General features: G+C 41.4%; 1 protein-coding gene across 10 annotated transcripts in view; it reads right to left on the bottom strand.

Annotated features, from left to right (window-relative positions):
• Positions 1–13,398, bottom strand: part of LOC124802474 (ral GTPase-activating protein subunit beta) — a 398,111-nt gene that overhangs the window by 15,076 nt on the left and 369,637 nt on the right. For all 10 annotated transcript variants that reach the window (XM_047263273.1, XM_047263271.1, XM_047263272.1 and 7 more), the window contains 2 exons: positions 11,277–11,492; positions 3,798–4,044 (listed from right to left, as the gene is read on the bottom strand). In XM_047263273.1, the coding sequence (XP_047119229.1) occupies positions 3,798–4,044; positions 11,277–11,492 (463 nt within the window). The remainder of the gene's footprint in view (positions 1–3,797; positions 4,045–11,276; positions 11,493–13,398) is intronic.

The following is a 13,398-nucleotide window of genomic DNA, read 5'->3' on the forward strand; positions in this document are numbered from 1 at the left end:
TTTAAAAGGGAATACATAACTTGTCACAAAACATGTACATGTTCAATACACTAAGGGATGCAACATTACAGGCTATTTTCCTATGTTCAAAATATGGTTCAGAATGTTGTTATTCTGAATGATTATATCTTTCAAATAGCATTTTTGGTAAATATTCTTAAGAAACATCAGTTATATTTATGTAATTAAAGCTTAAAAAGTCATCAAATGTCAAGAATTGGCCATGTGACAGAAAATGCTCTCTTACTGGTTGAAGTTCTGGTGCTGTCACAGGTTAGGAGTATGATGAAGTTATACATGTGTTATAGGAGGGTTACCCAAAGTTACTTGTGCATTTCCATATTTTTTCTGCAAACAGTTTAGTTATTTGGTTATGGTAAATGCATTTACAATTTTTAGGTAATAATAGAAAGGAATTTTGTGAAGACTGATAGTCGAAACATTCCAAAGTTGTGTTTAAGGATTCTTTGTTCCTCAAAAACAACCCAGTTTTTATGTTCTAGAAATAGGAAACTTGAAAACTGCATTGCATGGTGACTGGGACAGACGTACTGTCACACAGCGATAATTCATATTATTGTCTTAAAACTGAGGGAATCTGGAACTGGATTATTTGCTCAGACCATGGTGGAAAGATTTTACAGTGCAACTTGTGACAGCTGAACAATAAAACACAGTGGGAACTTTTTCATTCAGAAGCTAATCCTGTGTGTTAATTACTGTGGTTTTTGCCAGAACTACTACTGGTTTCCAGTACAGTAAATTTTATATGAAATTTAGGTATCTTGTCCACATTTCACTCTCAACATTGTGGCAACTAAAATCGACCATACGGAAAGTATACTCTATGGACTTTTACCTCTGCAAACTCTTCAAAATTTCGTGCAATGGTTTACTATATTTAATGCTGCGTAATAACTGCCTTGAACATCGAAACAAAATTAAGTCTTTTACGGGGGGAAGGTATCAGTCAAGAAGATGTGTAAAAATCTAATTCTTGGGCCAAATAGTTTTTGTGGAATCGAATGATAAGAGTGACAAAGCAGTCGGAACACAATGAGTCTGCACAGGCGAGCAGTGCAGTGACAAAATCGCGCACAGCACGGAATTCAGGGAGCACGTCTTTGTAGCAGCGAAAGGGTTAATGCGGCCGTGGTGGCTTTACTTCATGAACTGCGCGCTCCCCCCTACACGTAAGCTTGTGAACTATGCTATACTATGGCGCTGCTTCTATTGGCGTGTGCGTCGTGTGCAACTGGCAACGCAGCAATTTCCCGCATCTGGGCGGGCATGCGCGAGCTGCCAAGATAAAAGAATTGAACTTTAGTGGAGCAACACATTCCCAGGATCAACAGAAGCAGTAGTAGTGTCCTATTCCAAGTCAACATCCCAAGTGGTGGGCCCCTGGCATTCCCAGTTCTCTGGCCATTGTTCATAACCTCTACAGATCTTGGCCTGGACAATATACAGGAGGGTTTGGTCTCCAATCTGCACTAGGTCTGATGTCGGACCCACAGACCAATCAAGACTCAGCAGTAAGCCAAAAACCAGACCCACCACCACCTCTTGCATCTGGTGCCTCATCCGGTAGCAGCTGCTCCACCAGCAGCAGCATCAGGAGCGACAGCCCAGCCTTCACAGCAGGTCACACTTATCCCTTCAATCCCATCATCAGTCACAGCAGTTCTGGCCCTAAGGGCCAATTCGAAGGGGAAGGCTCTCTTGCCATTCTGCCAAAAGTAGTGGTACCTCAACTGATTTAAATACATCTGTTGAAGTCACCAGGCACAACACGGTGCATTACATGCACTGGTGCCAGGTCAATAAGGGTACACTATAGTGGCAGACTGACATTTGGCTTGCACACAGACATGTCTAGTTCCACAATGCAGTGCTGTCTTCATTCTCCATTCAACTCCATATGTGGCTTCCACGACCAAACTGACAGAGTGCGCGTGCACCAGTAGAGCAATTCATATTTGAGTGCTTCCCAGCTGGACAAACTTACTTCTCCAGCACTAAGATTTAAATTATTCAGAGTGATGTAATGGCCAAAAGGAGTACACCTAGCAAAGTTTTGTTGCTGCTGAGTTCAAGGAGAGGCATGATCTGTTACATTCTGTGATTTATTTGTACTTAATTTGAGCTCAATAAAACCTGTGTTGTTGTTGAAGCAGAACTACAACGATGTATTCAGATAAAAACAGTGGTACCACATTTAATGTTCACTCTTTGTGGAAGAAAGTAAAGCACGAGTCTCCGACAAACCTAGTAAGAGGTTCCTTGTTTTATATTGAATCTTGCACTTGTATGGCAGTGATCCAGAATGTTTCCAAATAATGAAGTTTGATTTCAAAAACTGAATTAATGCACATGTCCTGATTTCATTGTATATAATGATAGTTTCCTATTGATAATGGAAGATAGTTTCAAAGAGGTAACATTACTGTTATCACAGCTTCATTCTGTAAATTTTCTTCATAAGTCAATCAACAGTGTTGTGCTGTTTTGGTTTGTGATGAAGCGTCACTGATATCCACTCAACTCTCTCTCTCTCTCTCTCTCTCTCTCTCTCTCTCTCTCTCTCTCCCCCTTTTTTTTTTTTTTTGGGGGGGGGGGGGATGCAAGGGATGCTCATCTGTCTTATGATAGGTTTGATGCTGCTTGCCACGATTTTCTCTCCATTGCCAACTTCTTCATCTCACAGTGGAATCTACACCCCAGAACCTCAAATCTTTATACTATGTATGCTCTGAGTTCCCCTACATTTCTGTCCTCGGCAACTGCCTCTACTACCAAATTAATTTTTCTTCTATGTTTTAAAACATGACCCATGAGTATCATCCTATCCCTTCTTCTAGTTAGTATTCTCCACAAATCCTTTCCCTACCAGTTCTGTACAGAACTTCATTTCTTATCTCATCAGGCGACTTAAAATTAAGCATGCACCACATCACAAGTATTTCAATTCTCCTTTTCTGGATTCCATACAGGGCATGATTCACTTCCGTATGGTACAGTACTCCAGAACAACATTCTGAAAAATTTCTTTCTTGAGTTAAGACCTATGATTGATATCGGTAGACAACTTTTAATGAGGAATGCTTCCTTTGTCTATGATAGTCAGCTTCTTATATCCTCTTTTTTTGTTTTTTGCTTTCAAGGTAGCAGAATTTCTTCACTTTGTGTACAGCTTGGCCCAAATTTTGATGCTGAGTTTTTCACTAATCCCTTCTCCACTGCTTCTTAATACTTATGTCTTTCTTTGGCTTACCCTCTATCCATATTCTGTGTTCAGTAGACTGTTCATCTCATTCAATAGGTCCTTAACACACTAACTTGCCGTGATTTTCATCCTGAATAACTGATTTTAGTAGTACAAATCTGATAATGGCATACACTTTCATCTTACATGTTCCAGTCTGAATGTCAATTTTCTTTACAAACCAGACTTGTGTGTATATTTTTTGGTTTGTTATCACAATTAGTTTAAAAAGTCATGGACAAAGAAAAGCAGGAAATCTCGAGAGGAAGTAACTTACAATAAATCTATAGGCACAATTACATTAGTATGCAATTAGTATTATGTAGATGGATTACAGAAATGAACTTGAGAAAAATGCTATGCTGTCTATGACCACTACATTAATTAGAACAAACTACTAATTAAATTCTGGAATAGTATGATTCCTCTGTTGCAGTTAGTACAATGTGAAAATGAAATGAAAATTATTAATATTCTTTACAGCTTTATTCTGTGGCATAAAATACGAAGCTACATATGTATCAGCTCTGACCTGTCGTTGTCAAGTCTCCTGCGTCGACACATGTTTAGTGCGGTTTGTCGGACCAGGGAACCCAATACTCGTCTGCTCACTACCATACCATCCACAAGAGGTGTAGCTAAGGAGGTTCGGCCTACAGGCCCTTGTAAGTGCACTCGGAGTAATCCGCTTGCTAGTGATTGCAGGAAGATTATGAATGTCTCCCTTTCCTGAGGCCGCGATGATTCCAGGCCAGTATATGTTGTTGAAAGTAGTTCACCTGTAAGGACAACTTTGTGTTAGTGAATAAATAACTGATTTTTATGTGCCAAAAACAGTAAAAGATGCATTTACACAATGATTTTACTAAGACAAGCAGTGGAGAATCTATGATACAACAACAATCAACTCAACTAAAATGAGTACTTCACTTTTGCTCAGGAGAGGCACAAAACACGGCATCCTGAAAATTATTTCAAAATTCAAAATAAAAAAGAACATTCATATTAACTAACAAAACCTGTAACCCTTAACTAGTGAGGTATGATCTCTCATACCGCATGAGATTTTTGCACTCACTCTCCAGGGTCAATTTTGGCAGAATGCTTTTACAATCCCCCTATCCTCCTTAAATCAACGGACCTACAATATTTTATTGTCAGTCATATTATCAACTTCTTTTTTTGTTGTTAACACATGTTACTGACAAATGTTGGGGTTTCATAGACTGTGTCTCGTGAACTAGAAACATGTTTTCTTCAGTGAAGTACAAAGCATGTTCACACGAAAGCATCAGTTCTTATGATCTTAAGTTCGATGAAATTGTTGGTGGCTGGAGGAAGATGTACATAATATCGATCAAGAAATACACAAAATGACAATGATTTTGCAATAGCCAGTGATCACAGTTCTGCTAGCATACAAGAGGATCTTTTAGAGGAAGAACTTCAGGTCAATGGTGATGGGAATCTTTCTATCTCTCCAATAAAATACTTAAAGTGTCAGTTAAAATCAAATATGTTCTGAGTGGTGGAAAAGAACAATGTAGATGAGAGCACAGAATGTCAATTTTGCAGACTTTCTTTTTGTACCTATCAAGTGCAATATTATGTGAAAGTTTGAACCTTTGAATTTAATTTTGTGTGAAACTTTCCTGTTATAATGTCAAGTTGAACACATATATTTCAAAACGACACAACACTTATCACTGAGCAAGTTGACAAAGCAAGACATGTGAACAAGGTAACATTCGAATGAACACTGAGCCCAAGTCTAGCGGCTGCTGCCTGGCTGGCCGCTTAGGTGGCGTGGCTGCTGCATGGCTGGCAGACAGCGCCGCATGTAGAGGACGCACGTAATTGCGCGGTGGCACTTTGAATGATCGGCTAGTCACAACACTTTTCCTCCCTTTGAAATTTTTGCACTGGTCTTGATGGAGGTGGCCTGGAGACTGCTAATGTCCATAGGCATTGTTTGACTGGCCGTCAAGTCTCGAGGAGGAGGCTTCCCGTACGGACAGAAGTGTCTGCGATGATAACGGGTCGAGATGACAGGAGACGTAGGGGTCGAATCTGCTGGGGCCCCGTGCACCAATCTGCCCATTGCAGCAAGTCCAGTTGATATAACAGGAGACATGGGCGATGTGTCAGCGTCCGTAGGAGAAGGAGGCGAGTAGATTGGCTCCGACAGATGATGGTCATCCGGTTCCTGCATGGGCACGTCTCCTGGTAGCGTCCGTTCTTGTACTGGCACCGAGATGACGGTGAGAGGGCTGCATTGTGAGTAATGAGAGATGCCAAGATTCCGAGTGTCAGATAGAGCCGAAAGTGCTGTAGCGGCATTCAGAACAGGCGTTGCCGGCACACGAGGCCGAAGCTGGTCCGAATGACGCACTGCAACTCCCGTGTCCGTCTGGATTCCATACAAGCATCGGCCACGGTGTCGTAAGATGCAGCCTGGACTCCATTTCGGCTGCCTGCCATATCCCCATACCTAGATGAGGTCGTCGGCGGTGAACCGGCCAAGCGAAGGCACCCGCGGCCGTGAGGTGGAAGGCCGCAGAAGATGAAGTAGCGTGCGGGCCTGTCAGCCATGTAAGAACTCAGCCAGGCTGTGGTCGCCCATGTGGGTGAAACGGTAAGAAGCCAGAAACTGGAGAAGCACATCATCAGCAGCAGAAGAAGTCAGGAGTTTCCTCATCTGAGCCTTAAATGTGTGGACCAGTCGTTCAGCCTCACCGTTTGATTGTGGATGGAACGGAGGGGGCCGTGACATGCATAACGCCGTGACGAGCACAAAAATCCGCAAATTCGGAAGAGGCAAATTGCGGACCATTATCAGTAACAAGAATAGAGGGAAGGCCTTCCAAAGAAAAAATGCGGGCAAGAGCTCTCGTGGTTGCCACGGTGGTAGGCGACGTGCAACGAACAATGAAAGGAAAGTTAGAGTAGGCGTCAATTACGAGGAGCCAATAAGTACCTAAAAATAGTCCCGCGATGTCAGCATGAATGCGCTCCCAGGGCGTCTCAGGCGAAGGCCACGGTGACAAAGATGACTTCGGGGTGGTGGCCTGTGACACACAAGGGCCGCAGGCAGCGACCATGTGTGCTATTTCAGAGTCGATGCCGGGCCAGTACACATGACAGCGCGCCAGAGATTTTGTGCGAGACACAGCCTAGTGCCCTTGGTGAAGGAGGCACAAGACTGAAGCACGCAAAGACGCAGGTACCACAACACGCGGCGAAGGATCGTTGGTGGAAAGGAGGATAACACCATCCCTAGCCGTGAGGCGGTAGCGCAAAACGTAGTAGTTCCGCAACGGGTCAGAAGTCTTAGTGGACGGACGATCTGGCCAACCCTTCTGAATACAGGATCAGAATCCGTAGCAGCCGCCAGCCAGTCCCCAATGATGGGGAATCCATCCACAACCCACGGCTCGGCATCATCCAGGTGGAAACACAAAAGTTCGTCCCTATCGAATGCCAGATCAGGACCCATGGGAAGGCGAGACAGTGCATCAGCATTCGCATGTCGAGCCGTCGGCTGGAAATGAATCTCTTAATTGAAACGAGACAAGTAAAGAGCCCAACGCTGGGGGCGGTGTGCAGCCTTGTCGGGAAGTGACATTGATGGATGAAACAAGGAAACAAGTGGTTTGTGATCCGTAACAATATGAAATTTGGATCCATAGAGAAAAACACCAAACTTATGAAGAGTATAAATAATGGCCAAAGCTTCTTCTTCAATTTGAGAATACTTTTGTTGGGCATCCATGAGCATTTTGGAGGCATAACCAATGGGTTGTTCAGAGCCATCTGAAAAATGGTGCGCAAGGACTGCACCGACCCCGTATTGAGAGGCATCCGTGGCAAGAACAAGATGTTGGCCAGGTCGATAAGTAGCCAGGCACGGGGCCTGTTTCAGCATAGTCTTCAATTTCTGGAAAGACGCATCGCATGATGCGGACCAGTGAAAAGGCATGTTTTTATGCAACAGGTGATGCAACGGCTGAGCCACCGAAGCAGCAGACGGTAAAAACTTGTGATAGTATGCTATTTTCCCCAGGAAGGCCTGCAGTTCCTTAACAGATGTAGGGCGAGGAAGGGCATCGATCGCAGTGACAGTTTGCTGAAGTGGACGAATACCATCCCAAGAGAGTTGAAACCCCAAGTACGTGATAGATGCCTGAAAAAATTGTGATTTCTGAAGATTACACTTAAGACCGGCAGTCTGTAAGACATGAAAAAGTGTGCGGAGATTTTGAAGATGTACGTCTGTGGTGGAGCCAGTGACAACAATGTCGTCCACATAATATATACACCCAAGGACAGGGAGCAAAAATTGTTCCAAGAATCGCTGAAAGAGAGCAGGGGCGCTGGCAACCCCGAATGGCAATCGTTGGTATTGATAGAGGCCAAAAGGCGTGTTAAGGACCAGAAACTGCCGGGAAGCAGCATCGAGAGGAAGCTGATGATAAGCTTCTGACAGGTCAATTTTAGAAAAATACTGGCCTGCAGCTAGTTTAGTGAACAATTCTTCAGGTTGGGGCATAGGGTAAGTGTTGATGAGGCATTGCGCATTTACAGTGGCTTTAAAATCGCCACAGAGACGAATTTGGGCTCAGGAGAGGACCACTCACTGGAAGTGACAGGAAGCAAGACCCCTGAAGTAGTGAGATGATCCAGCTCCCGTTTGACCTGATCACAAAGGGCCACAGGAATGGGCCGAGCCTGAAAAAACTTAGGCCGAGCAGTGGGTTTGAGCGTGATATGAGCTTCAAAGTCATTTGCACGGCCTAACCCAGGAGAAAAAAGGGACGAAAATGTCGTCGAGAGACAGGTGACTGGAGTGGAGAACCCAACTGAAGATACGTCTGAGAATTAATTATAGAGGCAGCTGAACTGGTATCCACCTGCATGCGAACATCCCGACCAAGGATTTGGACAGTGAGGAATAACTTCCCTGAAAGGGAAGAAGAGCAATTTACAGACAACACAGAAGCAGAATCAGCATCACGGTCATGAACATCATGTATGCGGTCGGATTTGCAAACGGCAGACACATGACCCTTCTTTTTGCAATTGTGACACATGGCCCAACGTTGGGGACAGTCCTCCCGTAAATGTTTCGTAAAACACCGCGGACATGAAGGAAGTTGCCATGGGTTTTGCTGCAGTTTCTTAGAGAGTTGTTTACAGTTAGGCCGAGGCTGCGCGTGGGAGCGCACTGCGGCCACGTCGGCTGGTGGGGACGCACCATACGCGTCGCCAACAGCGCACAGAGGTTGTATTTCCCCGATGTCACCCCACACCTCTATTTGCGCCCCAGCGGCGCGGGAAATTTCAAATGACTGCGCGATGGATAGGACTTCATCTAGAGTCAGATTTACCAACTGAAGGGCATGTTGCCGAACTTCTTTGTCGGGCGCCGACCGGATAATAGCATCCCGTACCATGGAATCGGCATAGGATTCTTTGTGAACGTCAGTGACAAATTGACACTTTCGACTGAGGCCGTGAAGTTCAGCAGCCCAAGCGCGATAGGATTGATGCAGTTGTTTTTGACAACGATAAAAGGCAACACGAGAGGCTACCACATGCGTTTGCTTTTGAAAATAGACAGAAGTGAGCACATTTCAGCAAAGGAAAAGGACGCAGGATCTTTCAAAGGAGCCAATTGCGACAACAACTGATACATTTGAGGTGAAATCCATGAAACGAACAGAGACTTACATGTTTGTTCGTCCGCGACATGAAATGCCAAGAAGTGCTGTCAAAGACGTTTTTCGTAATCAGACCAGTCTTCCGCCGTCTCGTCGTAAGGAGGAAAAGGAGGTATAGACAATGAAGAGAAACGCCCCGCATTTGATGCCATGACAAAATCGCGAATCGCCAATGTTAGAAGCGTTTTCTGTTCAATGAGACCTTGCAATAGTTGCTCGACAGTAGCCATGGAAAGCTGTGGGTCAACGATGAAAAGGAAAAATCCACTACCTCGTCGCCAATTGTTATAACATCAAGTTGAACACATATATTTCAAAATGACACAACACATATAAGTCACTGAGCAAGTTGACAAAGCAAGACATGTGAACAAGGTAACGTTCGAATGAACACTGAGTCCAAGTCTAGCGGCTGCTGCCTGGCTGGCCGCTTAGGTGGCGTGGCTGCTGCATGGCTGGCAGACAGCGCCACATGTAGAGGACGCACGTAATTGCGCGGTGGCACTTTGAATGATCGGCTAGTCACAACATTTCCATATTTACGTGTGCTATTTAAAAAAAACCGCACAAATGTACATGAGTATGTACAATAAAAATTAAAATACTGCAGGCTTTACTTAGTGCAATAACATCAACAGTAAGTATTTAAACAACATTTAAATAATTATAAAAGTAAATGTAATACAATTTAAACTGTTCAAATGATTTATGCCTTAAATCTCGATTTAAACATAATTGTCCCAGAGACCACACATCTTAGTATTTACTGATCATTTTTAAAATTATTCTTGCAAAAAAATTATTCATACATGAAAGGGGATGTCTTAAACTGTTCTCCCACATAGTTGTCACCATTGTTCAGACATTTGTCACACAGAGAAAGCAACATTCCTACGCCTTCTTCATAGAAAGACGCTGCCAGTGAAGATAGTCACTCCTGAATACCATTTTTTACGTCATCATCACTGTCAAAGTGCCTTACTCCAAAATCACAATTCAAGTTTACAAACATGTGGTACCCAAAAAGTGCAAGATTGGGGCATAGTGTTGCTTCATGACAACAAATGTCCGCATTCTGCTGGTATCACTCACAACCTTATTCAACAATTCAATTGGGAGCAGTCCAATCACCTGATGTATAGCCCTGGTGTCGCACCTTCTGACTGCATGATTTTAGAGGAAGGCATTTTGACAGTGATAATAAGGCAGAATCCGATGTTAAGCTGTGGCTGTCTTCACTGGTGACATCTTTATATGAAGAGCACATAGAAAAGTTGATTTTCCATTATGACAAATGTCTGAATAATGGTGGTAAGTTAGAAAAATAGTTTTAGATATGTTCTTTCTTGAATAAATAAATTATTTCAAAGACATGTTTATGACTTTTTCTCCAAAACTGTACTTACTTTCTAGACATGCCTCGTATATGCCAAATTACTGTTTTTGAGTTGAACAATTGATAAACATAAATTTCTAGGTATTTTGATAAGTGCACATGATACACGGAAAGAGTACATCAGCCACAAATGAAAAAAAGGTTAGCTGTTATGAAACTCATAACAACAATGATTTCTATCCTAAAGCAAATTTACTGTGAGTGAATCGACTCACATCTGAAATATAAAATCAAAATAATGAATGGAGTGAATGTAGTCCACATGGATAGGCTAGTCTGGCTCCAGAACGAAGTGGATAGAATCACTGCTAACATTAATTAAAAGTCAATCCTGCATTGGGTCCTTTATTAAGTGTAATTTAATATGTAATCAGTGTATGTTCTTCAATCATGAAATGGAAAATGGAGTACACGAAACAGAGATGATTATCTCACACTACTAAGTAATAAAAGAGCAATGGATCACAACCCAACTGCTGCTTGAAGACATTTCTTTAAAATGTTGCCAAAAGGTATAAAGTAACTCTATAGGAATCTTTTTATGGACAAGTAAAAACAATTAGTATTTAAGGGATATAGTATACACATGCTTAGAGATTTCTGATGGTCATTATTTATACAACTATATTTTGTACACATCTAGTAGCAATTTATTAATAACAGTAGTAAATATTTACTTCAAGACATCTAAAATGTCATATTTAATGTGCTATTTTTCATACATATCCCATTATATTCACCATACGATTTAATTTATTAACATTAATGCAGAAAAATGTTGGATGTCAAAGAGTGCAAATGTATTGTGGGCAAAGCATTATCATTTATTATGACTATCATTTATTATGACTATCATTTATTATGACTATTATCCTTGTTATTGTATGTTACCTACTCAATGGAAAGTTTAGATGATCTTCAAAGCTTTCAATCCACACTACTAGCACTTTTGTGTTAGAATGTGTAGGCAAATTTCGAGTGGCACCTGTCCTCCTCCGACTTCCTTCTCCTGGAGAAGGCTGTTTGTCTAGATCAAGTGAGAGAGTCCGTGGTTTATCAAGCGATCGCTGACTTCGAGGATTGCTTTCTGAGATGCTACGCTCATACCAACCTGTTGAAAACAGATAAAAGTGTACTTTATATAATATTATCATTTCTTAAAAGATAATGGCATCATGACAAAGTTTTAGTTATGAAAGCATCATGTAATGTTTGGAGAAGAATAGGTTTTTTGTTGGGACGTTCAGCGGTGTTGTACAACTATGCACATGTATTCATATATTGGTATAAGTGCAATGAAAAATACAAACAAAAGAATAAATGTAATAAAATCAATCCCCATATTTTTTGCATAAATGACACATCTGGAAACCTGAAAACTGTTAAAGTTTCTGATGACAGGTTAGGCAGAATTAGCACAGTCATTCCTAAATAAGTAATCATTGAAAAATCAACAATGGGTAGTAAAAGACTTTGTTGATATAGGCCACTTATTGGAGGGGGGAGAGTGCCAACAAGGATACCATTAAAATTATTAGGATGACTAGGCTTTTCAAGACAAAGCATTGAAAGGCAAAAAATTGACAGATATTTTGATACAGTGATTGACAATCATACTTTGAGAGAAGTTAGCACTAATGCCAAGCATTAGTACAGAGGAAACCTATCTATCACTGAAATGGATTGAGGACATTACTGGATGAATTCTTCAGCTGTATTTAAAAGTCTTGCTTTAGTTGCTATCAGCCTTGGCACCACCATCAGACATATCTATCAAAATCTTCTTCATCTATAGAAAGTCTTATTATGGACCCTGGCTGGTTGAAACCAGTAACTGCATTTTGAAATGTTCTTGTGAATGTTGTTGCAAGAAAACAGAAGGAGACTGAGATTCATTGGGAGAATATTGAGGCAATGTAAATCATTCACAATATAAGTGGCTTACAAATGTCTTATACCACCGATTCTTTACTTTGTTTGTCTGTCTGGGACCCTTATCAGGTACAATTAACAGAAGAAAGAGCGAAGATCTAATGCAGAGAAGTGAATGTTGTCATAGCCTCATTAAGTAACAACAACAATGTTATTTAAATGCTATTAAGTACTAGTGGCAGACATTACGAGAGGTGTGTTGTGCTTCACAGAGAAGTTTACCGATAGTATACATTCCACAATTAGCCACATACACCTCAAGAAATGACCAGGAAAAAACAGCCAAAGAAATTATAGTTTGTGCCTAGGCTTGACAATAATTGTTATATCCACGTGCCATTCATTCATAAATTGTAGAGGAAAGAGGGGGAAATAACAGTGTTACCAGAAGCACCTCTCTATCTGACACAGCAAGGTGACTTGTGGAGTATATATGTAAATGCAGATGAGGGAGTTCATGGGATTTCTGAACCAGATCTCTCAAGAAACACCTACTCAACACCTTGACCTCACACCATCTAGGTCATCTTTCCTGTGTAAGATAAAGTCTCGTAACAAAGTACAAACTTTAAAAACATGCCTGTTGTCTAAGTATGTCCATGGTCTTCTGTATATTTAAAGTTTTAGTCCCCCTGCATGAGGCCCAAATCCATCCATGTACCATACCAATATGTGAGCTTTCATGTGTTGGACTGATTCTACGGCAAGTTGATCATTCAGCAAGTGCTATGTTTTGTAATCTACCAGACTAGTATAGTACTTTTTACACCCAACCAGTGAAGTACTCAATGCCAGATCATGAAAATGGAAATGTTTCACAACTACAGTTTACATTTTGTCATTCATCATTTAATGTTGTACGAGTCCACAAATGACAAAAAATTTAGAACTATGATTATTTAAATGTTACAGCAAAGCTAATGTCATGAAATTAAAATTTAAAATGACATTATTTTAATTTTGTTCAGTAGTACTATTTCACAATGTAGTAAAGAACCATCCAAACCAAAATGTACAACTCCTGCAGAAGTTCTTGTGAAAATAATAGCAGCAGAAATAATGTTGTAATTAATTAAAATACTTAT

The sequence above is a fragment of the Schistocerca piceifrons genome, chromosome 6 (genome assembly GCF_021461385.2).
Source record: "Schistocerca piceifrons isolate TAMUIC-IGC-003096 chromosome 6, iqSchPice1.1, whole genome shotgun sequence".
NCBI classification, from domain to species: Eukaryota; Metazoa; Arthropoda; class Insecta; order Orthoptera; family Acrididae; genus Schistocerca; species Schistocerca piceifrons.